The sequence below is a fragment of the Petaurus breviceps genome, unplaced genomic scaffold (assembly GCF_028583685.1).
Source record: "Petaurus breviceps papuanus isolate PSGF00001 unplaced genomic scaffold, PetGlider_PUasm1.0 120, whole genome shotgun sequence".
Taxonomy (NCBI): domain Eukaryota; kingdom Metazoa; phylum Chordata; class Mammalia; order Diprotodontia; family Petauridae; genus Petaurus; species Petaurus breviceps.
The window spans coordinates 3,843,656-3,865,468 of record NW_027185627.1 but is presented as its reverse complement, the minus strand read 5'-3'; the positions used below and the strand labels follow the sequence as shown (position 1 = coordinate 3,865,468).

General features: G+C 46.0%; 3 protein-coding genes across 5 annotated transcripts; 2 read left to right on the top strand and 1 right to left on the bottom strand.

Annotated features, from left to right (window-relative positions):
- The first annotated feature begins 260 nt into the window (after positions 1–260).
- Positions 261–7,031, top strand: ROGDI (rogdi atypical leucine zipper). Of its 3 annotated transcripts, XM_069089636.1 has the most exons (11): positions 262–423; positions 632–703; positions 1,251–1,333; positions 1,795–1,849; positions 2,811–2,891; positions 3,508–3,603; positions 4,408–4,506; positions 5,125–5,238; positions 5,422–5,471; positions 5,687–5,813; positions 6,371–7,031. In XM_069089636.1, the coding sequence occupies exons 1-11, from the start codon at positions 379–381 to the stop codon at positions 6,410–6,412; spliced, it is 864 nt and encodes a 287-aa protein (XP_068945737.1). In that variant the 5' UTR covers positions 262–378; the 3' UTR covers positions 6,413–7,031. The 3 variants fall into 3 exon arrangements, with proteins under 3 accessions (XP_068945747.1, XP_068945737.1, XP_068945756.1); XM_069089646.1 differs by lacking the exon at positions 5,687–5,813 and having other exon boundaries at positions 261–423; XM_069089655.1 differs by lacking the exon at positions 4,408–4,506.
- A 287-nt stretch (positions 7,032–7,318) lies between these two features.
- SMIM22 (small integral membrane protein 22) lies at positions 7,319–8,560 on the bottom strand. Its single transcript, XM_069089664.1, has 4 exons — positions 8,458–8,560; positions 7,851–8,006; positions 7,592–7,665; positions 7,319–7,471 (listed from the first exon to the last, which is right to left on the bottom strand). The coding sequence occupies exons 2-4, from the start codon at positions 7,984–7,986 to the stop codon at positions 7,430–7,432; spliced, it is 252 nt and encodes an 83-aa protein (XP_068945765.1). The 5' UTR covers positions 7,987–8,006; positions 8,458–8,560; the 3' UTR covers positions 7,319–7,429.
- A 5,763-nt stretch (positions 8,561–14,323) lies between these two features.
- Positions 14,324–21,813, top strand: SEPTIN12 (septin 12). The gene is made up of 9 exons (XM_069089623.1): positions 14,324–14,489; positions 15,044–15,169; positions 15,342–15,423; positions 16,246–16,383; positions 16,621–16,738; positions 17,019–17,114; positions 20,757–20,853; positions 21,241–21,292; positions 21,621–21,813. Exons 1-9 carry the CDS (start codon positions 14,324–14,326, stop codon positions 21,811–21,813), a joined length of 1,068 nt encoding a protein of 355 aa, XP_068945724.1.

Genomic DNA, 21,813 nt, shown 5'->3' with positions numbered 1-21,813 from the left:
ATCCGTGATTAGAGTGGAAACGGGCCGTCCAATCGGGGCAGCGGGGAGGCTGAAGCAGGGATACAGCCTACCCAGAAGAGCTTGGGTTACACCGGGAACCCGAGGAGAAGTGGGCAGAGGGAGGGCTGCTGTCTGTCTGCGACCTTCACTAAATGGGGAGGGAGTAAGAGGAAGGCAAACCAATTAAGTCGTGTGTCGGTCGTCTTCCCTACCTATCAGCGAAGGCCGAGCTCCGGGGCTGTCCCATCCGCTCCCAGGAGCCCATCAGCCTATTGGCCGAGGCGTGGGGGGCGGGGCCTGGCGCTCGCATAGAGTCCGAGGTTCTGAGCTGCGGTCCGGCGGCGGCGGCGGCGTGCGAGACCTTGGGAGCTGGCACTGATGGCGACTGCAATGGCTGCGACGGCGGCGGAGCGGGCCGTTCTGGTGAGTCTTCTGGGCCGGCCTCGCTCCTGGACACTCCCGCCGGATAGATGCCTGCCCCCGCGGGCCCAGCTCGGAGCCTGGGGCCGGGTGGGCCTGCTGCCCCTGGGCTCCCGGCAGCCCGGCGAACCTCGGGAGCGCCCCACCCCCACCCCCGGGCCCTGCAGGGCCGGGCTGGGGGCGCCGCTTATCTCCCTCTCCCCATGGGCAGGAGGAGGAGTTCCGGTGGCTGCTTCACGACGAGGTCCACGCCGTGCTGCGCCAGCTGCAGGACATTCTCAAGGTAACTTCCTCCGCTCCTCAGCTGTGGGAGAAGCGTTTGGGAAGGGCCTTCTGTGTGTCAGGCAGCGTGCCAAGCAGTTCCACATTCATTTGGTCCTCGCAACAACCCTGGGAAGTAGGGGTTGCCATTACCCCGATTTTACAGTTGAGGAAATTGAGGCAGGAAAAGGCTCAGTGACCTGCCCAAGATCACACAACCACTGAGTGTCTACGACTCCAGCCCCATTGCTGCTTACCTGCCTCCTTTCAACACTAAATCTGCGTTCGCCCCCCGGGGAGTATGACTTAGGGAGCTTGAAGCTGACCGTGGCCAGGCAGTAGCTGCCTCTGGGAAAAGACTGAAAGGGACCTCTGGCTGTGGCAGTGGCCTCAGGGCGAGGACAGGCCGGCTTATGCCTGCGGATTAAGGGAGTGTCTGCAGTAGGCTGTGAGAAGGACATCCTGTTGCAGGGTTCCCCTTTGCAGTGGGCTTAGAACTCCTCTCTGTGGCAACATTCACTTTAATCCTTCTCCTGCTTTACCACCCCCTCTCTCCTAATCCACCATAGGAAGCCTCTTACCGATTTACTCTGCCTGGGACTGGAACAGAAGGACCAGCCAGACAAGAGAACTTCATCCTGGGCAGCTCTACGTAAGTATGGGGGAAAGAGCTGGGGTGGATTAACTCAGATAAACATTTCATCTCTGAGGTTTAAGATCAGAGCTAATAGAGAATCAGGTGGCATGCAGAGGGCCCTGTTGCATCATTACCTTGGGTGTAAAGTTGGGGTGAGAGAGTGATGGGCAGTAATAGGGGGATTATTAGAACCCAGAATGGCCTATCTTTGTTGTCTTATCTCATCTTAAATGCCCATATAGGGCCCAAGAAGGTTGCAGATAACACTATTTTTACTAAAAGCCTATTTCCTAAGTGTTTGTATTCCTACAAAGGGTACTAAAGTCTCTGAGGGTATCTAGTTTGAAATTTGGGGTGGAAGGTGAGTTGAGGCAGAGGGAAGATCAAGGATTACTCTAAAGCAGAGGGAGGTATTTCTGGGCTTGAAGAGGGGACAGGCCAGGAACAGGCTTTGCCCTGACAGTCATATGTTACAGCACAGACCAGGTGAAAGGTGTGCTGACTCTGCAAGGAGACGCACTGAGCCAAGCGGTGAGTCTTAAAGGGGAAGACCTTGCCCTTTCCCATCTCTTTCTTTTTGTTTATGTATTCTCAAATTAGAATGCCTTCTTCCCATTGTTGCTTGTTGAAACCGTATGCATTGTTCAAGGCCTAGTTCAAATCCCACCTCCTTGTGAAGCCTTTCCTAAATCCCTCAATTGTGTGAGGTCTCTTCTTCTGAAATTCCATAGCACTTTACACCCTTTGCCTTTGTGTGTGACCCATATTTGCATTTTTCTTTTCCCCATTCACTAGATGTTAAGCTTCTTGAGGGCAGCATCCTAGCACAGAGCCTTGTGCATAGGTGGCTTTGAATAAAGGCTTATTAAATGAATGAATGCTGGGATCCTGGCCTATAACAGAGCAGAGAACTTCATCTTTGCTATGTCCTGAGAAAACCAAACTTTTTGGTTCTACTGTTTTTTCTCAGCAGGGGAAAAATTCTTTATTAGCATTATTCAGATGTCTGACTTTGTTTTCTTTCTCATTTTGGTCTCAGTAATTTCAACAAGGATTTCTTGAGTTCCCTGCTGTGTACCTAGCGATATTTTTTTTTTTTTTGCTAAGGCAAGTAGACAGGGATATAAAATTATGTGAGGTAAGGCCTTTGCCCTCAGGAAACTTACAATCTAGTTATTTGCTGTATTCCTCCCAAGATCACTATCACCAAATCCAGTAGGAGAGCTTTCCTATCTTTTGTCTCTACTCTTTGATCCAGCCTTGTTCCCCAGGATCTCTTATCCTTCTGGAATCCTGGTTTTCTGTATGAACATCTAGTAGCCCGAAGTGAGTGTGATAAGCCCTTCCTGCCCTGAGCCTCTGGTAATCGTCTTATCCTAAGGGTTCTTGTTAACTCAGGATTCTGTGGAAGGCAGAAATAGAACACACAGTAGGCTGGCATAGGAAGTTCAGGCATCTTCCATCTGATCTGCTGCTGTTGGTCGTTTCTCAGGATGTGAATCTGAAAATGCCCAGAAATAACCAGCTGTTGCACTTTGCCTTCCGAGAAGACAAGCAGTGGAAACTGCAGCAGGTAACTCTCCCTGTCTGTGCAGCTGTATTTGAGTCCTTCCGCCTTGCCTAAGTCCCTCAGGGCTTCACCAGCCCCACACAGCCCTTAATCTCCAAGGGCTGGGGCTCCATGTATGTGAGCATGGCATTTCAGGAGTCAAGGGACTGGGAAGATTTGTTGGGTATTGTCACGAAAGTGCTGGCCTGGCATGGTTGTTTCCTCTCAGCAGAGCTTAGGAGTTAGAATCTCTGGCCCCAAGGATTCTGTGACTCCATTATCCATGTCTTGATTCAGGAATGAGGACTGGACATGCGTGTTTGGGAAGCGTACATCATACTTTCCCAAACTCCCATCATGTATACAAACACGTACACTTGCACACAAAGGGGATTCTGTTCCATAGATACATTTTCCTAAACACATGAGGGGAACTGCTCCAGGGTGAGACAAGCACTGAGCTTGGGGAGGGATTTAGCACACTGCACTGCCTTCAGAAGGCAGGGAATCACGCCACCTAGAGGGCTCGAGTTGACTCCCAGTTCTGAGTAATGACAAATGAACTGGGAAGCCATCTCCTAGTAGAGTGTTCCTCCCCCAACCCGTACTTGGGTGGGTGGTGTGGGTTTTGTGTCTTCAGATACAGGATGCCAGGAATCATGTTAGCCAAGCGATTTATCTCCTTGCAAACCGGGATGAGAACTACCAGTTCAAGACGGGAGCTGAGGTCCTCAAGGTAAACACAGAACTGAGTCTGGGGAAAAGATTCTGAAGGGAAGAATGCTTAAGCTGGTGATGGCTTCCATTTTGTACCTTAATCCCTTCAGTCCTAAAGGCTGTCTTACTTCCATGTCTCTCCCAACTCTGACAAGTCAGATCTCTGCTTCCAGGGTATTTGTATAGTACTAACAGAGAACAGGTAAATTGTGGGTCTCGTCATCAGGAGTACTAAGTGGAAAATAGGTTATTGAGTGAAAGGAGTGGGCTGTTACTCTTTAATTCCTGTTTTTAACTATGTCCTCTCAATACTCACTGACTTTTACTGTCATCAGATTATGGCAGTGAAAGGGAAAAAAAGCTGTTCTTCCTGTCCCCCCCAGAGCCCCAGTTCTACTGGCAGCTTCTGGTTGGGGGTGGCAGTGTATACACACTGGCTACAAAGAAAAGTTGTGCCTCAAAAAAAAAAGATAATCACTTTTCTGTTTGTGGGGCAGCTAGGTGGCACAGTGAATAGAGCACCCACCCTGGAGTCAGGAAGACCTGAGTTCAAATCCAGTCTCAGACACTTGACACACTTACTGTGTGACCTTTGGCAAGTCACTCAACCTCAATTGCATTGCCTCCCCCCCCAAAAAAAAAAAAAGTTTTGCCTCTTAAGAGCCTTGAGGAAATGTGTAGAGTGCCCAGAGGAGCCTTTGTTCAGAGCTTCCATGATCTTTGTTGCCTTGAAGGAATCATAGCCCTTACCCCACCTTCCCATTTGAGAAACGGTGACCAGTTCTCCCCTGGGACCTGCTATGGCAATCATGTCTGTCCCTAGCTCATGGATGCGGTGATGCTGCAGCTAACCCGGGCACGAAATCGGCTCACCACTCCTGCTACACTTACCCTGCCTGAGATCGCCTCCAGTGGCCTGACGGTCAGTGCCCACAGCAGACTGGCCCCTGTGGCCAGGAAAGGGAGGGAATCCCTAGAGAGAACTGAGTGATAGCCCACCAAGGAAGCCTGTGGATGGCAGGTTCTTTGCCTTTCTCCTTCCTGTATGTCTTGCCCATTCTCTAGGGCAGGGGTTCTTAACCTAGGATCTGGGCCTTGGTTTTGTTTTGGGCCTGGGGTGCTGATGCTTTTGGTCATTCGTGTTTTGATAAGTTATTTGGGTATATTTGGTTTCCTTTGTAGACCTATTTATTTTATGTGTTTGTTAAAACATTTCTCTGGAAAGGCTTCATCAGCTGGCACAGAATCTTGTTAAGAATCCCTGCTATAAAGAAATAGACCTGGAGTTCAGCAAAGATCCCAGCTCTGCCTCAGTGGCAGAGCTGCAGGGAGACAGCTTTAACCACAGTGCCTGGGAAGATCAGGTGAAAGCCTTGTGGCATTTCACTCCTCTTGGGGCCTGGGATGGGCAGTGAGAGGGCAGGGTGGGAAATAGACTACCAGCCGAAGGGCAGACCACTCTTGTTCCCACCCCCTGACTCTGACTTCTACCACCTTGAGTGTCTGGTCTGACCAAAGGCTGCATCCACACCTCTTGCAGAGGATGTTTGCTCCTGCTTTGCCTGCAGACCTTCTGGTGAATTTTTACATCAACCTTAATAAGCTCTGCCTGACTGTGTACCAGCTTCATGCTCTACAACCCAGCTCCACCAAGGTAATGAGCTCCCCAAAACACCACTTCCCTGCCACTGCCCATGCATATTCTTGTGCCCACCCTCAGACCCGAACACCTGTACCCTGGCTTAAATCCCATGGTTCCTCTGGGTGCTGCTGACTGACCGGCTGCTGGTGTGTTCTGCCCTTGGGCTAATCTCGCTGTCTCTGATGCTTTGTTTAGAATTTCCGCCCTGCAGGGGGTGCCGTACTTCACAGCCCTGGAGCCATGTTGTAAGTACTTACTTCGAGGCTGTGAGTAGAAGGAACACATTTGCCCAGGCCTCCACACCTCTCCCCATTTACCTTGGCAGCAGTCCTATATCCTACTGAAGGCTGCTCTTTCTCGCCCCAGCCAGAGTCCCAGCTGGGACCTGCCTTCTCTGTGTTCCCCATCCCTAGAGATGCCTATCACCTCTCCCATTCCTCCCTCCCTGTGTTGACTGCAGTGAGTGGGGTGCCCAACGACTGGAGGTGAGTCACGTACACAAGGTTGAGTGTGTAGTTCCCTGGCTCAATGATGCTCTCGTCTTCTTCACCGTCTCCCTGCAACTCTGCCAGCAGCTCAAAGACAAGGTGGGCAGCCAGAGTTTTTGGAGCCTGGGGTGACAAGGCTGGAGGGTTTGCCATGGGCAGCTTTCAAAGGCTTTCCTAGCAGGGTAGTTAGAACCAAAGCAGGATTCATTCACATACAGTGTACCCTGCCGTGAGGGTCTTGGCAGCTCCAAGCCAAGGGTATACCACATTAAAACAGTTAACTAAGGCCTTATGCTTCAGATGCTCAAGCTGCTTTGGGAGCCTTCTTGGGAAGGCAGCTTTCATTAAGTGGTTGATGTCCTTAGGTGATATTTTCAAAAGCTTGGAGGCATTTCTAGAAAACCCTCACAAACACTAAGAATACATAGCATTCTTTTCTTCTCCTTCCTTTTGCACAAGCACCATCAAGTGGTATATTTCAGCCCTTGCTAAAGTTTCTCCTGCCTCTTTCACCTGTCTGAAATTGTTATAGAGCTTAGGAGTGATCCTTTACCCAATTTAGGAATGCCCTCTGTCCAGGTACTAAGAGCTTGTGAAGGGGAGGGGGCCACAAAGCAGGGAGGGCTCCTGCTGACATTGCTTTTCTCTGTCCCCAGATCTCGGTCTTCTCCAGCTACTGGAGCTACAGGCCCTTCTGACCAAGAGAAGCTGCTGACAAATTTCCCCCAATAAAGGAGCCTAGTCCATGGATTTGGTCCCTAAGAAGGCTGAGCCAACCCCCAGGAGTGAGTCCTTGGAGGGTGCAATATAGATAAGGTGTAGCATGCAGCAGGCTCTGCATGGGTACAGTGCACTATTTATTTTCCTCGTGGTCCCCAGGCTTTGAGAGACTTCCTCTGCCTGTTAGAGTTGCATGAATGATAACGAACACTGGAGAAGTGGGTCTGAGGCCAGAGTAGGACCTGAAGTGATGGAGACCAGTGCTGGGGAGCTCTGAGGACACACATTGTGAAAGTAGACATCCAAAGGTTGTGGCTGTACTGGGGGCCAGAGGACCAGCCCTGCATTCCTGGCCCCAGCTTCCTAAGATGTTGACCTTTGGGCCCAAAGAGGAGGAGGAGCTCAGGCAGAAGTGCTCTAATTCTGCTCCCTTTTCCTTGACACTACTTGACCCCACAGCTCTGTGTGTGGGGATGGAGAGTGGGAGGAGGAGGGAGGGAAGAGTTGGTGACACTATGTAAAGGGGTGGCTACCTCTGGCTGGAAATGTTTGTAAAGGTGTCCGTCATCCACTAAGAAATAAAGAGTCAAGACCCAAGCCTTTGTGCCGCTGTCTGTCTTGGGCATGGGGAGGCCATGGAGGTTGATGATGGATTGTATGTGGGTGTTGGTTGGAAATGCCTACGAGCCCCCCTGAGACAGGCTGTTTTTGTTTTGGTGTGTTTTGTCTTTTCCCCAGTGGCCTAGCTTGCTGTCAGTAGTATTCCATGATCCGAAGGCAGAGAGCCCTCTGTAGCCAGGGGTGCTAGGAATGCAGCAAGAGCACGCCTTCATCGTGTGTGTGTGTGGGGGGGGGAGATGGGGAGAGACAGTCTGCCAGCGAGATAGAGCAGGACTTCTTTAATGTGGCTTCAGGGTGTGAGCTGTGGGTGAGCTGGTCCTGGTCCTGATTATCAAGAGGTCCGGATCCAAGGCTGGCTGGCCAGTGGCTCTGGACTATGGCTCCAGGGCTAAGTTGTCCACTCCCTTGGGTCTTCTCTGCAAGAAAAGGAGACCCAGGCTGATTGCACAGGAGTCCCTGGGCCAGGGAGAAGTGAGATGAGAAGAGGACTGAGCTGGAATATGGGGTCCATTAGAGGGGCCTTAGGGACAGGTTACCTTTGGGGGGCTGGAGGAACAGCAGCAGCAGCAGCAATGCATGAGGACAAGGAGCGCCAGCAACAGCACAGTCCCTGAGGGGCAGGAGGAAGAGGCTGTGGTCACGTGACTTGGAGCAGTGGGAACTGGGACTGCATCTGGTGAGTTGGGGATGCTGGCCACTCTTACCAAGGTAAAAATGAGGAAGGACAAGCACTAAGGCCACAGTGGTAGATGGCAGGGCTGAGGGGAAGATCAGGAAGGCTATGTCCATACTCACCAATGAAGGTGAGGAAGACCACAAAGGCTGCAATGTCCCACCCGGACTGAAAGAGCTGGCGGCTTTTCAGTCGGCTCAACAGTTCCTGGGCAGTCTCCTGCAGCTCGCTCCCCACCTCCTCAATAGATGGGGCCATCCCTGTGAGTTCTTGGGTACCTATCCCCACCAAGAAAGTCGAACACAACAGAGCTCAGTTATCCCATTTTCCTGCCCCCACCTTCCCACTGGCCCCAACCCTGCCCGAGTCTGGGGGTAAAGAATCCCAGCTCCTTGTGTGACCTTGGTCGCTTAGCTTCCCGGGGCCTCACCTTCTCCATCTGTAATGAGGGAGATGTTCTTTTAAGGTTCCTTCCAGCTATGAATCTGACTGAGTGAGGTGGGGTAATCACAAGATCCAAAGGCAGTCCATTCCTTCCTAAGTCTAGCCCTGGGCACAGATGCCAACAGGAAGTTTCAGTTTCCACCTACCTCCTCCCTCTTTTGTTGTCCCTTTATGGAGTCCAGAAAGCCAGAGAACCCTAATCTGACTTTACCTCTCCCTCAACAACTCCCCCAGACTCCTAAGGGAGTCCCCACTGATCCCCCAATTAAATCCCTATGCTCTTACCTTGGAGAGAAATGCCCTGTCTGCTGGAGACACAGTACCACAGCTTCCTGCTTCCCGTCTGGCTGCACCTGTGGCCTCCCAGCTCCTCCTCCAACCTCTGGGCAAGCCCAGCTCAGCCCAGCCCAACCCAACTCAGCTATAGCTAATGTTTCAGGCAACAGAGTCGAGGGCCTAAACTGCCCTGGTTTACCACAGAGATAGACGTTGAGAGTGGGAAAGAGGAGCATGCCTCCCTCCCAAAGGGCTGTGCTTGCTACAAGATCCCCAAAATGTGTCCTTGTACTGTAAGACCCTAGGGAAGGGAAGGCTATATCAGTCACTCAATCCTCCGTAAGTCTCTCCTTGTACACGCACACACACTCCTAATTCCTGGAGCAGAGCTTCAGTCCCAGGAGGAGAGACATTTTGAAAAAGCTTAGAGAATCAGGGAGCAGAAAGAACAGGCCCCAGGAGGCTAAGATGGTGTGATGGGGATTGAAGAGGGGAAGGAGGGTAGATTTCTCACCTTGGCCTCAAAATAACAACTTCAGGAAACTGAACAGTTCCCCTACCCTCTGTACACTCCTTCCAAATTCTCCCATAAGGAAAAGAGTCCTCACTCAGTAAGTAGCCAGAAAACCAGGGTTCTGTCTAGTCCCAGCTTGGTCACTGACCAGCAGTATGACCTCTAGCAAGATACAAATGTTTCCTTATCTGTTACCTTTCTGTTTCCTCATCTGTAAAATGGGTGTAACCCACCTTTACCTGCTGCTTACCTGGGAAGAATAATCTAACAATAATAGCTAGCATATGTACATAGCACCTACTATGTGCCAAACACTGTGCTAAGGGTTTTACAACTAGTATCTCAACTGCTTTTCACAACTATGAGAGGTACATGTTATTATTTCCCTCATTTTACAATTAACAAAACTGAGAGAGACAGAGGTTAAGGGACTTGCCCAAGGTCACAGCCACTTAGTGTCTGCTGCTGGATTTCAATTGATGTCTTGAAAGGGGCCTGATTGGAGGTCCAGCATTCTATCTGGATGCCTCTAAGCCTACCCAATGAGAAAACATGGGATAGAGCCATATGACTAAATTGTTATGTAATTGTGAAATATCTTTATCATTTCTGTTCTACACCTGTGACCACCTTATCTTTCTTTGGTTTGGTTTTTCTTTTAAAATTTAAAAAAAAAATTGTTCTAACAGCCTCAAAAAACCATAAAATACATCCTCAGAAAAACAAAGACAAATTATGATTACAAATGACAACACATGCCCCTTGCCCTTTTGTAGTTTATTCATGGATTCTTTAATTTTGTCAGTGTTGCACTGAAGGGATTATTTCAGCAAGAAGTTAATTAATTGTGGGAACTGAGTAAACCGCACTGATTGAATCAGTGACTCAATTCTGGAGCTAGCTCAGTTCCCTTTCTATTTATTTAAGGGTCTAGTCCAAAGGTGGGGAACCTGCAGCCTTGACAAGTGCAGCCTTTTGACTGAATCCAAATTTCACAGAACAAATCCCCTTAATAAAAGAATTTGTTCTGTTAAACTGGGACTCAGTCAAAAGGCCACACCTGAGGCTGAGGAATAGAGTCAGCGGAATAGATTGGGCACACAAGATTCAGCAGTCAATGACTATAGGAATCTACTGTTTAATAAACCCAAAGACCCCAGTCTTGGGGATAAGAACTCACTATTTGACAAAAACTGCTGGGAAAACTGGAATATAGTATGGCAGAAACTGGGCATAGACCATTATCTAACACCATATACCAAAACCAAGTCTAAATGGGTGCATGATCTAGGTATAAAGGCTAGCAATCTGGGAAAGCAAGCAATAGTTTACCTGTCAGACTTATGGAGAAGGCAAGATTTTATGACCAAACAAGAGTTAGAGAGCATTATAAAATGCAAAATGGATAACTTTGATTACATTAAATTGAAAAGTTTCGGTACAAATAAAGCCATTGTAACCAAGATTAAGAGGGAAGTAGAAAATTGGGAAAGAATTTTTATAACCAGTGTCTCTGATAAAGGCTTCATTTCTAAAATATTCAGAGAATTGAGTCAAATCTATAAGAAAGTCAATTCCCCAATTCATTCTCCAATTCCCCAAGTCATTCCCCAATTGATAAATGGTCAAAGGATATGAACAGGCAGTTTTCAGAGGAAGAAATTAAAGGTAGCTATAAGCATATGGAAAAATGCTCTAAATCATTATTGATTAGAGAAATGCAAATCAAAACAGCTCTGAGGTACCACATCTCACCAGTCAGATTGCTTAACATGACAAAACAGGAAAATGATCAATGCTGGAGAGGATATGGAAAAATTGGAACATTAATGCATTGTTGGTGGAATTGTAAACTGATTAAACCATTCTGGAGAACAATCTGGAACTATGACCAAAGGGCTATAAATAAGTGCATACCCTTTGACCCAGCAATACCACTTCTAGGGTTGTATCCCAAAGAGATCATAGAAGTGAGAAAAGGATCCATATGTACAAATATATTTATAGCAGCTCTTTTTGTGATGGCAAAGAATTGGAAACCAAGGGTGTGCCCATCAATTGGGGAATGGCTGAACAAGTTGTGGTATATGAATGCAATGGAATACCACTGTGCTATAAGAAATGAGGAGCAGACGGACTTCATAATAACCTGGAGAGACTTATGTAAACTGATGCTGAGTAAGAAAAGCAGAATAAGTAGAAATTTGTACACAATTACAGACACGACTTAATATGTGACAACTAACTTTGATAGACTGGGCTCCTCTCAGCCATGCAAAGATATAAGACAACTCCAAAAGACTCACAATAGAAAGAGATGTCCACATCCACAGGAAGAACTACAGAGTCTGAATGCAGACTGAAGCAAACTGCTTGCTCTCTCTCTTTTGTTTTGCTTTGTTTCCTCTTTCTCATTGTTCACTCAATTGGTTATAATCCTTCTTTACAACCTGACTAATGTTTAATGTGAAAGTATGTGTAGATCCTATATTAGATTGCATGCCGATATGGGGGGAGGGGGAGAAAATTTGAAACTCAAGGGACTGTGGAACTGAATGTTGTAAACTAAAAGTAAATAAATAATTTTTTTTTTAAAGACCACACCTGAGACCTAGAGGGCCACATGTGACCTTAAGGCCCCTGGCTCTAGTCCAACTTCTATCCTACGAGAAAACGTTATTCAGTTGTGGGAATTGGGAGAAAACCTTATTGCATTGTTTGAACCTAGCCCAGCACGGCTGGGAAGCTGGACCACCCCTACCTGCTGCTTAGAGACCCTTAACCAAAGAACTAGGTTATGCTTCTGGAAACTCCAAAAATTAGATCCAAAGATTAATTAACGCAAGGAGTTTTCTCACAATTATATACCTCAAGCAATCCATATGTCTTTTTTGGAAAACTGTCTCCAAGCTGATCAATCTATACTACTTCCATATTCCTTTGTTTATAGACACTTTGGGGAGTGGGACATCTTCAGGAAATTATACCTGTTCGTTCTCCCCCTCCCAGCTTGGAAAGTCTCTGATTTTTCCTCTAATTAGAAATCAGATTATCCAATGTTTTTCATAATTGACCTTGTTTGATTAATTAATTGTTTTTAATGTATAAAAAGTCTGTCCCCTCCTATATTCAGCATCCAGACCTGAGCTGAAGAGGTCTGGTCCTGGTGTGTTGGGCAATTGCCGTGCCATTAATAAGTTGAGATGTTCAGAAGATTCAGAAGAAAAAAAGAAGATTTGCTTCCTTGTCATTTCGTCCTTTGACCTGACACGGCAATAACATTGAACATCATATGTGGTTCAAGTTTTGTTGCCACTGAGTACTGACATTATTTACATTGTAGTCAGGGAATGTGTACACATTGTTCTTTTCTGTGACCTCTATTTCTTACAAAGATTAAGATGGATGTGTTATTGAAACCTTTTTTTTTCCTTCTTAGATATATTTTCCATTATTGTCCCTCTTTTCTTATAATTTTCTCATAAAAAATTTTCATTATGAAGATGGGAAGCATTTAGAAATTATTCCACAGATAAATTTCCCAAATGTATCTTCCCAGCTTCCATTTACATATTTTCGTGACCTATCTTTGGGAATGGGGGGAAGAGAGAGAGAAAGAGAGAGAGAGAGAGGGAGAAAGGGATAGGGGCTAAAATGAAGGGGAATGAACTAGAGTAGTAAATTAACTTAGAGAGGGAGCAGGGGAGAATTGGAAGAGAGAGATTGAGATCAGAGCATGAGGACTTCCTAAGTTACCACCCTGACCCTCCTCTGCTCCCATTTAGGATCATGGATTTCATTCTGAAAGGCACTCTTGAAACCCCCTAGTCCATTCCCCCCTCATTTTTTGGATGATAAAAATAACACAGAGATAAAGTGACTTTTCCAAGGTCACACAGATAGTAAATATCCAATCTAAGATTTAAACTCAGGTCCCCTGTTTTCATATCCAGTACCCTTTTCACTACACCAAGAAGCTGCAGGCATACTTATGGGACAGATACTATTTGGCATGGACCTTTCCAAGATGCTTGACTTAATGCCCAGTAATCTTTATAATGTTTCTATCCTAAACAAACTTTGACTTTGTATCTAACTTGGATGCTTCCTACACCAGGAGAGTCCTAGACTGGAAAGTTCTTAGGGGGGGGGGGGACACATAAGAAAGGGGTAAGGTGAGAGCAAGAACTCAGATTCTTCAGTTAACTGTCATCTACTCCCCCACCCACTCCACCACAAGTCATACACTGAACCTCAGAGATCGAGGTGACCTCCCTCCATAGCTGGCTCCCTACAGAGTGACCAGGGCCAGGTGACCAAGAGAGGACAGTGCTTAGTCTGTCTTTTTCTTTTCCATCTCTCACTCTCCTTGTGTCTCTATCTCTCCTATTTGAATCTTCCTCTTGGTGTCTGTCATTTTCTGCCCCCATCTCTCAGGGGCTTCCGTGTGTCTATACCTCTCTCATTGTCTTGTTGCTTCTCTTTATGCCTATCTCTATGTCATTATTTAATTTCTTTGTTTATTTGTTTTCCCAACTATTACCACCAACAGGATAAATGGACTCTTGGTCAGGAAGAATCTCCCCTTGATGAGTCTTACTTCTACTGCTGGAAGGTGAGCTGTCACCTTTCCACTGATGGGGACAAATCATCCCTTCCCCACTCACCCACATGCCAAGGTACATTCTCCAAACTGAGTGTACTTCCTAATCAATCAAGAAGTATTTATTGTGTTTATTATGTTGGGTGCTGTACTAAGTGCTGGAGATACAAATAGAAAAGTGAAACAGTCCCTGCCCTCAAGAAGCTTACATTCTACTCTAACACATACATATATGGAATATGTAACACTGAAATGTGCCTAGACTTTGACCATTGGTTATACTAGTAGGAGTGCCTATAGAGGAAACATCAAACCTGTAATCAATCCAGGTGGTCAGTGCTTTTGGGGCCCTGTGTCCATTTGGGGAGGAAGTGCAGAAATGGGGTAGTTATTAAGTTCAGGCTTTTCTCTTCCTTGAAATGAGAGTAGTCATATCTCTCTAGCTGATCATATATTAACATAAGCAATTTCTTCCACTAATCCACTAGCCTACCCAAACCTCCCTGCACTATCTCTGTCTACCCCAACTCCAACCCTTCCTAGGACTTCAGACAGCCTGGTGTCCATAAGGTATAGTATATCATTCATAATTAGGGATTGGGTATCAGAGATCAGAGATAAAGAGGAAGGACAAAGCCTCAAAATTTAGGGATCATGATTCAGTCTTGCTCCTGAGTTGTGAGCTAAACTACCTTTCTCTTACCTTTCTCCTCTCTCCTACAACAACAGGGCTTGACTGGTCACACAGAACTACCACCATGGCAGGGACCTCAAAGCGTTCCCTGTCTCCCCACTCCCCACAACCTTCCAGCCCCAGGACCTCCTCCTGTGAGATGTTTGGCTATGTGGGGATTGAAGCTGTGCTGGACCAGCTGAAGATCAAAGCCATGAAAACTGGTTTTGAATTCAACATCATGGTTGTTGGTGAGCAAAAGTGAATGAGTGTCTATGGGGGTTGGGGGGAAGAGAGGAATAAAAATAAGTTGAAGGGGAAAATAAACAAGATAGAGTCAATTCGGGGCTTCTTCCACTCCCCTTAATTCAACTCTTTTCTACTCTGTGGTCTATAAGCCATTCATCAACCTGCAAAAACCCTATATCCCTATAACCATTCCCTACATGATGTTATATTCTTGAGTGCCATAGGAGCATAGACTTATATCTTGAAGAGACCTCAGAGACTCTCTGGTATAACCCCCCCCCCCCATTTTACAGATGAGGAAACTGAGGTCCATGCAGATTAGGTGACATGCCACACTGGTATTATCTGATAAAGGCAGTTTTTGAACCTAGGTCTTCTGATTCCAAAGACAATATTCTTTCCACTGAACCATGCTACTTCGAACCATACCCCAGGTGTGACCTGGCCACAACCTAGACTGTGACCTTGCATGCCATTCTGCTCTTCACTGCATTAGGTATCTCTACTCCCTCCTTATCCCACTGTTCATGAATATGTCCTTCTGGTATATTCCCAGGGAGGAGTGGATTGGGTAAGTCCACAATGGTAAACACTTTGTTCAAGTCCAAGGTGTGGAAATCATCACCAGTGAACAAGTTGGGGCCTTTACCTCAAACTCTTCAACTACAATCTGTTACCCATAGTGAGTACCCCCTTTTATCTTCCCTACCCTATGAACCTATCAAGAACTACCTCAACTTCCTAAAACTGTCCTCCCTCCAGAGCTGATCCCCCTCCTTCAACTGTTCCCTGGTCCTGATGGCTCCTCAGAGTTTGAGGCCCCCCTATGATGTTCCCCAACCCTCCCTCCATAGCAATTGAGGAGAAGGGGGTGAAACTGAAGCTGACAGTGACAGACACACCTGGATTTGGGGACCAGATCAACAATGACAAGTGGTATGTTCTTCTTGGCAATACTATCCCTATTCAAAGTATGAAGGAGGTCCCTTCTCCATACTCTCTTTCCCTTTCCTTATTTTATTTTGGTGGGGGGGAAGGCAAGGCAATTGGGTTTAAGTGACTTGCCCAAGGCCACAAAGCTAGTAAGTAGCAAGTATCTGAGGCCATATTTGAACTCAGGTCCTCCTTCAGGGCCAGTGCTCTATTCACTGTACCACCTAGCTGCTCCCCCTTTCCTTATTTCTTAACCCTTTGCCATCCCTCCAACTATCCTATCTCCAATACTTGACACAGAAGTTTTTCTGCTGTCACCCAACTTAGCAAACAGAGATAACTGGCTGGTAGAGCTTAGTTCTGCTTTAGAGAACCTTATGGTGAGGGCAGTTATTTTAGGGTCCCTATAATTAGTTTGAGGAAGGGCTCTGGGAGGCCTGACACATTTTTCAAGGCCCAGTTCAAGTCCCACCTTCTCCACAAAGACTCACCCACCCACTCCGGCTTCACTAATCACTTCTCTTTCAAGAATCCTAAAGTACTTGGACTATTCTTGCAGTACTTACTAAAGGATATCTTGTGTTGCTATTGTCCTTGTATGTCCCTTCCCATCTGGATTATACCCTTCAGGGAGGGATCTGGGGCTTAAAACTATTCTGTAGCCTTTGAAAGCAACTTTTAAGTTGTTGTCAGTAATAATCATATTGAAGGAGTGGAGGAGCAGGAAAGGTGGAATTCCAGAGAACTTCACCACCTATCAACAGCGTAGGGGTGGTTGGATGGAATCCCCAGGATCTTTTTCACTTTCTTCCCTTTCCTTTCCAGTTGGGACCCCATCCTGAACTATATCAATGATCAGTATGAGCACTACCTACAGGAGGAGGTTCTCATCACGCGTCAGCACCACATCCCAGACACACGAGTGCACATCTGTGTGTACTTTGTGCCTCCCACAGGGCACTGGTAAGGGGAGAGCAAAGGGAATTCACCACAGGCAGGATGAGGGGATGGCACTATTAGACATATACACATGATTTGTGGGAGTAGCCTGTTAGGGACCATGTGTCCCAATCCCCTAATCCTAGCTAACATTGCTGATTGAAAGTTTTAGGCACTATCAGAGTTTGAGGTAAAGAGGAGTCTAGATTGACTTGAGCTGGAAAACAAACTCACTGTCTCCTTCACCTTCCTGCCTCCTAGCCTTCGACCTCTAGATATTGAGTTTCTGAAACGTCTATGTCGGGTGGTAAATGTTGTTCCTGTTATTGCCCGGGCAGACAGCCTCACCTTAGAAGAGAGGGAAGCTTTCAGATGTCAGGTAAGGGGGAACTGGATCAGACCTGGAGGCCATTATCAAGAGGATGCTGGACAATTCGAGGAGCTGACCAGGAGACTTCATTCCCAGGCTTAGGGAAGAGTTTCATCAATAAGTGGGAATAAAGACCACAAATGGGAGAGGGGTGATCAGTTGATGGAGAGGTGGGAAGGTCAGAAAGGGGCTTCATGTGGCCTTGGTTGGGGGTTTGGTGGAGAGTCATATCAAGAACAAAGAGTTCATGACCCGATAAGAACTGAAGTGAAATTTCTTTTTCCTTCAGATTCAGGAGGATCTGAAGAACAACTGCATCTTTGTTTACCCCCAGAAGTGCTTTGATGAAGACTCAAATGACAAAACTTTGAATGACAAGATTCGGGTGAGGGAACAAGTAATAACAGTAATGGGACCACTGAAAGGTTGGGGACCTCTCTTTTGGGAAACCACCTCAAGATGGCAACCTTTTATCTCATCCTACCCCTCTTCATTACCACACACACCCAGAACCCATCATTTCAGATGCAAAAAATTATGTTGGGGGAGCTAGGTAATGCTAGGTGAATCTGCACTGACCCTGGAGTCAGGAGGACATGAGTTCAAATGTGACCTCAGACACTTACTAGCTGTGTGACCCTGGGAAAGTCATTTAACTCTGATTGCCTCCCCTCAAAAAACAAATAAACAACAGAAAAAGAAATGATGTTAATTTGCATGGGGAACCTGAGGGTGCTACAGGTGGGTAAATGATAAGGGCACAGTGTGGTCAAAGAGTTCCTCCTTGTCCAACCTAAGAGAAGTCTTTCTTAGAGATTTGTATGATTGTTTCTAATTCCAAGTCCTTCTCTGTGCAACCCTTTCAGAAGTCTGGCTTGTCTTCCTGCTTCCATCTGACTTCCTGCCCCAGTCAAAACCTAGAAAAATCTCTTTAAGTTCTCTTGGCTCCTGAGGAAAACAAGTCTTTTCTATAGGTTCTGCCCTTAAATTCATTTTTAACTGTACCCCCCAGGCAGTCCCTGACTCCCGGAGAAGTCACCCCTGGTCCCCCCTCAAAGAATTTGCAGCCTCCTGGTATGATGTAATTCAAAGAATCAAATAACCTGGGTTCAAATGTTGGCACTGCTACTTGTTATCTGAATAACACTACCTAAGTTACTTTTGCTGCTCTCAGCCTCAGTTTCCTGATCTGCAAAATGAGAGCCTCAGACTAGAGGATTTCTAAGGTTCCTTTAAGTTCTCTGGAGGAGAGAGTGGGGCTGATGACTTTGTACAGCTCTGCCTCCCTTAAATCCAAATCAATTCACCTGCAACTCAAGAAATTATCTTCTTCACGAATGAAGGATGAACAACAATGACCAGCTGCACTGCCTGTAAAAATCCAAACAGTCAGTGTCTCTGAACAAGGGATCGACTTTTAGTGTCTCAATGGATTCCCAGTAACATCTGTATCAATAGTCTCTTTATTACCCTTTCGCTTACAGCTCATGATACCCTTTCATCCTATTCAGTTCTTGTCCATGTCTTTCCATCAGTCTTCCAGAGAGAATTCAGTATGATGCAGGCCTTTCTTTGGTTCTTTTAACATGTTATGAATGGGGAGCAACCCTGTCTTTTATCTTTCAGACAGGTCCACCTTCTTTGCTGGCCATACATGTTTCTGATGATGTCTTTTACAATATAGCCATTTGATATCCCCACTGTGAATTTTTCCATTGACTTTTGGGTCATCTGCAATTTTGACACTTCTGAGGTCATGTTGTTCTGTCATATCTCAGCCATTCAACCTCCCTGGGAAGATACTGGTGTTAGTAAAATTAGCTTTGAGCAGCTTGGGGTTCAGCCAACAGGCTACATAATTTTCCAAGACTGATTCAACTCTTCTTCCTACTAAATTGTGGACCATTGCTTAGCTATAGGTTATTGTCCAGTTATGTAGAGATAAAGTGCCTTTGGGCTGTTCATCCAACTATGTGCTGGATAAGCTATAGGCATTCCTCATCCATCCACCTCTCCCACCTCCCATTTGGACAGCTGGATCAATCTCTTTTTAGTGGCTATCTCAGGAGAAGTGTTCTGGGCCTTGAAGCAAGCAATCAGATATCACCCTGAAAGGGAACATAAAAGGCAACATGTTAGAGTGGACAGAGTGCTGAAGTTAGAATCAGGAAGACCTGAGTTCAAATCCTACCTCAGACTCTTCCTGTTTGGGTGACCCTAGAAAAGTCACTTAACTTCACCAAGTATCAGTTTCCTTGTCTGTAAAATGGGGGTAGTTTTAGCACCTAGATAGTTATAGGATCAAGAAAAAATAATGTTCATATGTGCTTTGCAAACTTAAAGTCATATAATAAATGTCAGCAATCATTGCTGTTGTTTGGGGAGACCTCTACTCTTCAGAGTTTACAAGACATCCTCCCTGACACTGGCAAACAAGGACTATCCATTAGCAACACTAATTAAATTAGCAAAGTTTCTGTTTAGCCTCCTTCTCCAGCCTCCAAGGTACCCATTCTTTCTAACCCTTTCATTTCCCATAGCTCCTTGTTCTCTTTTCTGCTGTGAAAACATGCTCTCAAGAAAGGATGCAGCATCAGTTACTCACTCCTGGGTGTGAATTTAAGTCTCTTAAACCCACTTTCCCCAGGAGGATTTATCTGGAAATGCTGAAAGGTTTTGTTCTGTAATTTCAATCATTCTTGAGTTGGTGGGAGCATTGTATTTTGGAGGATGGTAGAAAACTCATGCCATTAAAAATCTAGCCCTTCTAAAAGATCTTTCACTCCCTGTCTTGAACTAAATTGCCAAGCATTCAAACTCAACTGCAGAGAGCTCAGTACTGATGGGCTGACCACTTTGTTCAAATGCCGAACGTAAGCTTGCCTAAAAGACTTTTACAGATTACACATGCAAGGAAGATGCTTACGTGGTGGTTAAAAGGAACAAGAAAAGGACATTATCAAGGTCTGAAGAACTTTGGGATTGATTTTGTGACATGGCTGATGCTGGCAAAGGACCACCCAGCATGGCATGCCTGCATGAAAGAAGATGCTGTGATCCATGAGCAAAGCAGAATTGCAATAGCTCAAAAGAAACATGGGATGTGCAAACTTAGAGACATCTCCACCCCAGATGTTCATGTGGACTATTTGTGCCTGACCTGCAGTAGAACCTTCCAAGCTCATATTTGGTTGATCAGTCACAGTTGAACACACTGTACCTTGACCCTGACATAGCAATGTCATTTTGGTCCTCTTAGGGAACAACAGCCACTTATCCTACTTCTTTGCTCCTGTTACTCACTCTTCTCCCCTCCCTTTGGAATCCTGGGTGTAACCTTTTACCCCTTGTCCTGATTCCTCCCAGTTAATGAGGCTGAAGGCTTCCTCCTTATACATAAATACTCCTTCCCATACAGTGTCCCCATTCACCTTTTCCTGCCCCCATTTTTCCCTTTTTGTTTCTCCAGCCCAGTTTCCATACACCCACTGAGCCCTTCAAACTCTGACTGCTTTAAGAGGTGTAGTTTCCAGGAACAGGGAGGTGAGATTCCCCTTGTCTCCGCCCTGGCCAGAACATACCTGAGCATTGTGTTCAGTGCTGGATGCCACATTTAGGAAGAACACGGATAAGTGAGAGAGGGCACCTGGATGGTAACAAGAGGCTTAGCTGAAGAAACCAGGGATAATTAGCTTAGAGAAGAGTTAGTGGAGACATAATAGTTTGTCTTCAATTATCTGAACGGTTGTTATATAATGGAAAAATACTAGTACTGCTTTGTCCCAGAGGACAGAGCCAGAAACAGTGGCCAGAAGTTGCAAAAAGGCAGATTTAGGTTTTCTGGAAAGATATTTTCTAAAAGAGGGCTCCATCTTAACAGAAACATTCTAGCAGAGGTTTCATGACCACTCATTGGGTGTGTTGTAGTGGGGATTCCTTTTCAGATAAGAGTTGAACTAGATGGCTGCTGAGGTCCCTTCTAAAGCTGAAATTCTGTAATCCTGTAATTCTGTGACCACTCCTTCAGGAGAAGATCCCCTTTGCTGTGGTTGGGGCAGACCGTGAGCACATTGTTAATGGGAAATGTGTCCTTGGCCGGAAGACAAAATGGGGAATCATTGAAGGTGAGTGCAGGATAGATGGGAAAGGGTAATCTGAGCAGATGGAAGCTATGGGGTTAGTGATGGTTGAGCTTCAATGAAAAGAACCATTGGTGAGGGATGGGCTAGTTTTGAAGCCGGCACAGTGCCTTGCACATAATTAGGAGTTCAATAAATATTGGTTGAATGAATGAATAAAATGATACTAGGAAAGAAAGAGCTCTAATTCAATTTGTTCAGTTCTATAAGCTTAAAATGCCTTGCACATAATTAGGAGTTCAATAAATATTGGTTGAATGAATGAATAAAATGATACTAGGAAAGAAAGAGCTCTAATTCAATTTGTTCAGTTCTATAAGCTTAAAATGCTATATAAAAATTAGCTATTGTTGTTATTTTTTATTATTCCAGTGGAGAACATGGCTCATTGTGAGTTCCCTCTCCTGAGAGACCTGCTTATCCGGTAAGAGAAAAACCAGGGAAGGTTATATGAACATGTAGAAAGAAGGGCAGGGTGACTAGGTGGAGCAGTGAATAGAGCACTGGCCCTGGAGTTAGGAGGACCTGAGTTCAAATCAGGCCTCAGACACTTAACAACTATTAGCCATGAGACCTTGGGCAAATCACTTGACCCCAATTGCCCTACCCTCCCCCCCTCCAAAAAGAAAAAAAAAGAAGGGCAGAGAAAGATTGGGTTCAGTTGGACCCTGAAAGGAAGAGGGCTGCATGGGGGAGGATGGATAAGAGGGTTTAGGGAGGTCTAAAGTGATTAGTTAGCCTTCTCTCTCAAGCTCCCATATGCAGGACCTCAAAGACATCACCCATAATGTTCACTATGAAAATTATCGAGTACACAGATTAAATGAGAGCCACCTAACAAAGGGAGCTGGATGGGTGACCTTAAGCCCACCCAGCCGAAGAACCACTGCTGGACCCTGCCAAGGCCTGAGCTGGAACCGAGATGACTCAGAAAGTGGCTCCTGA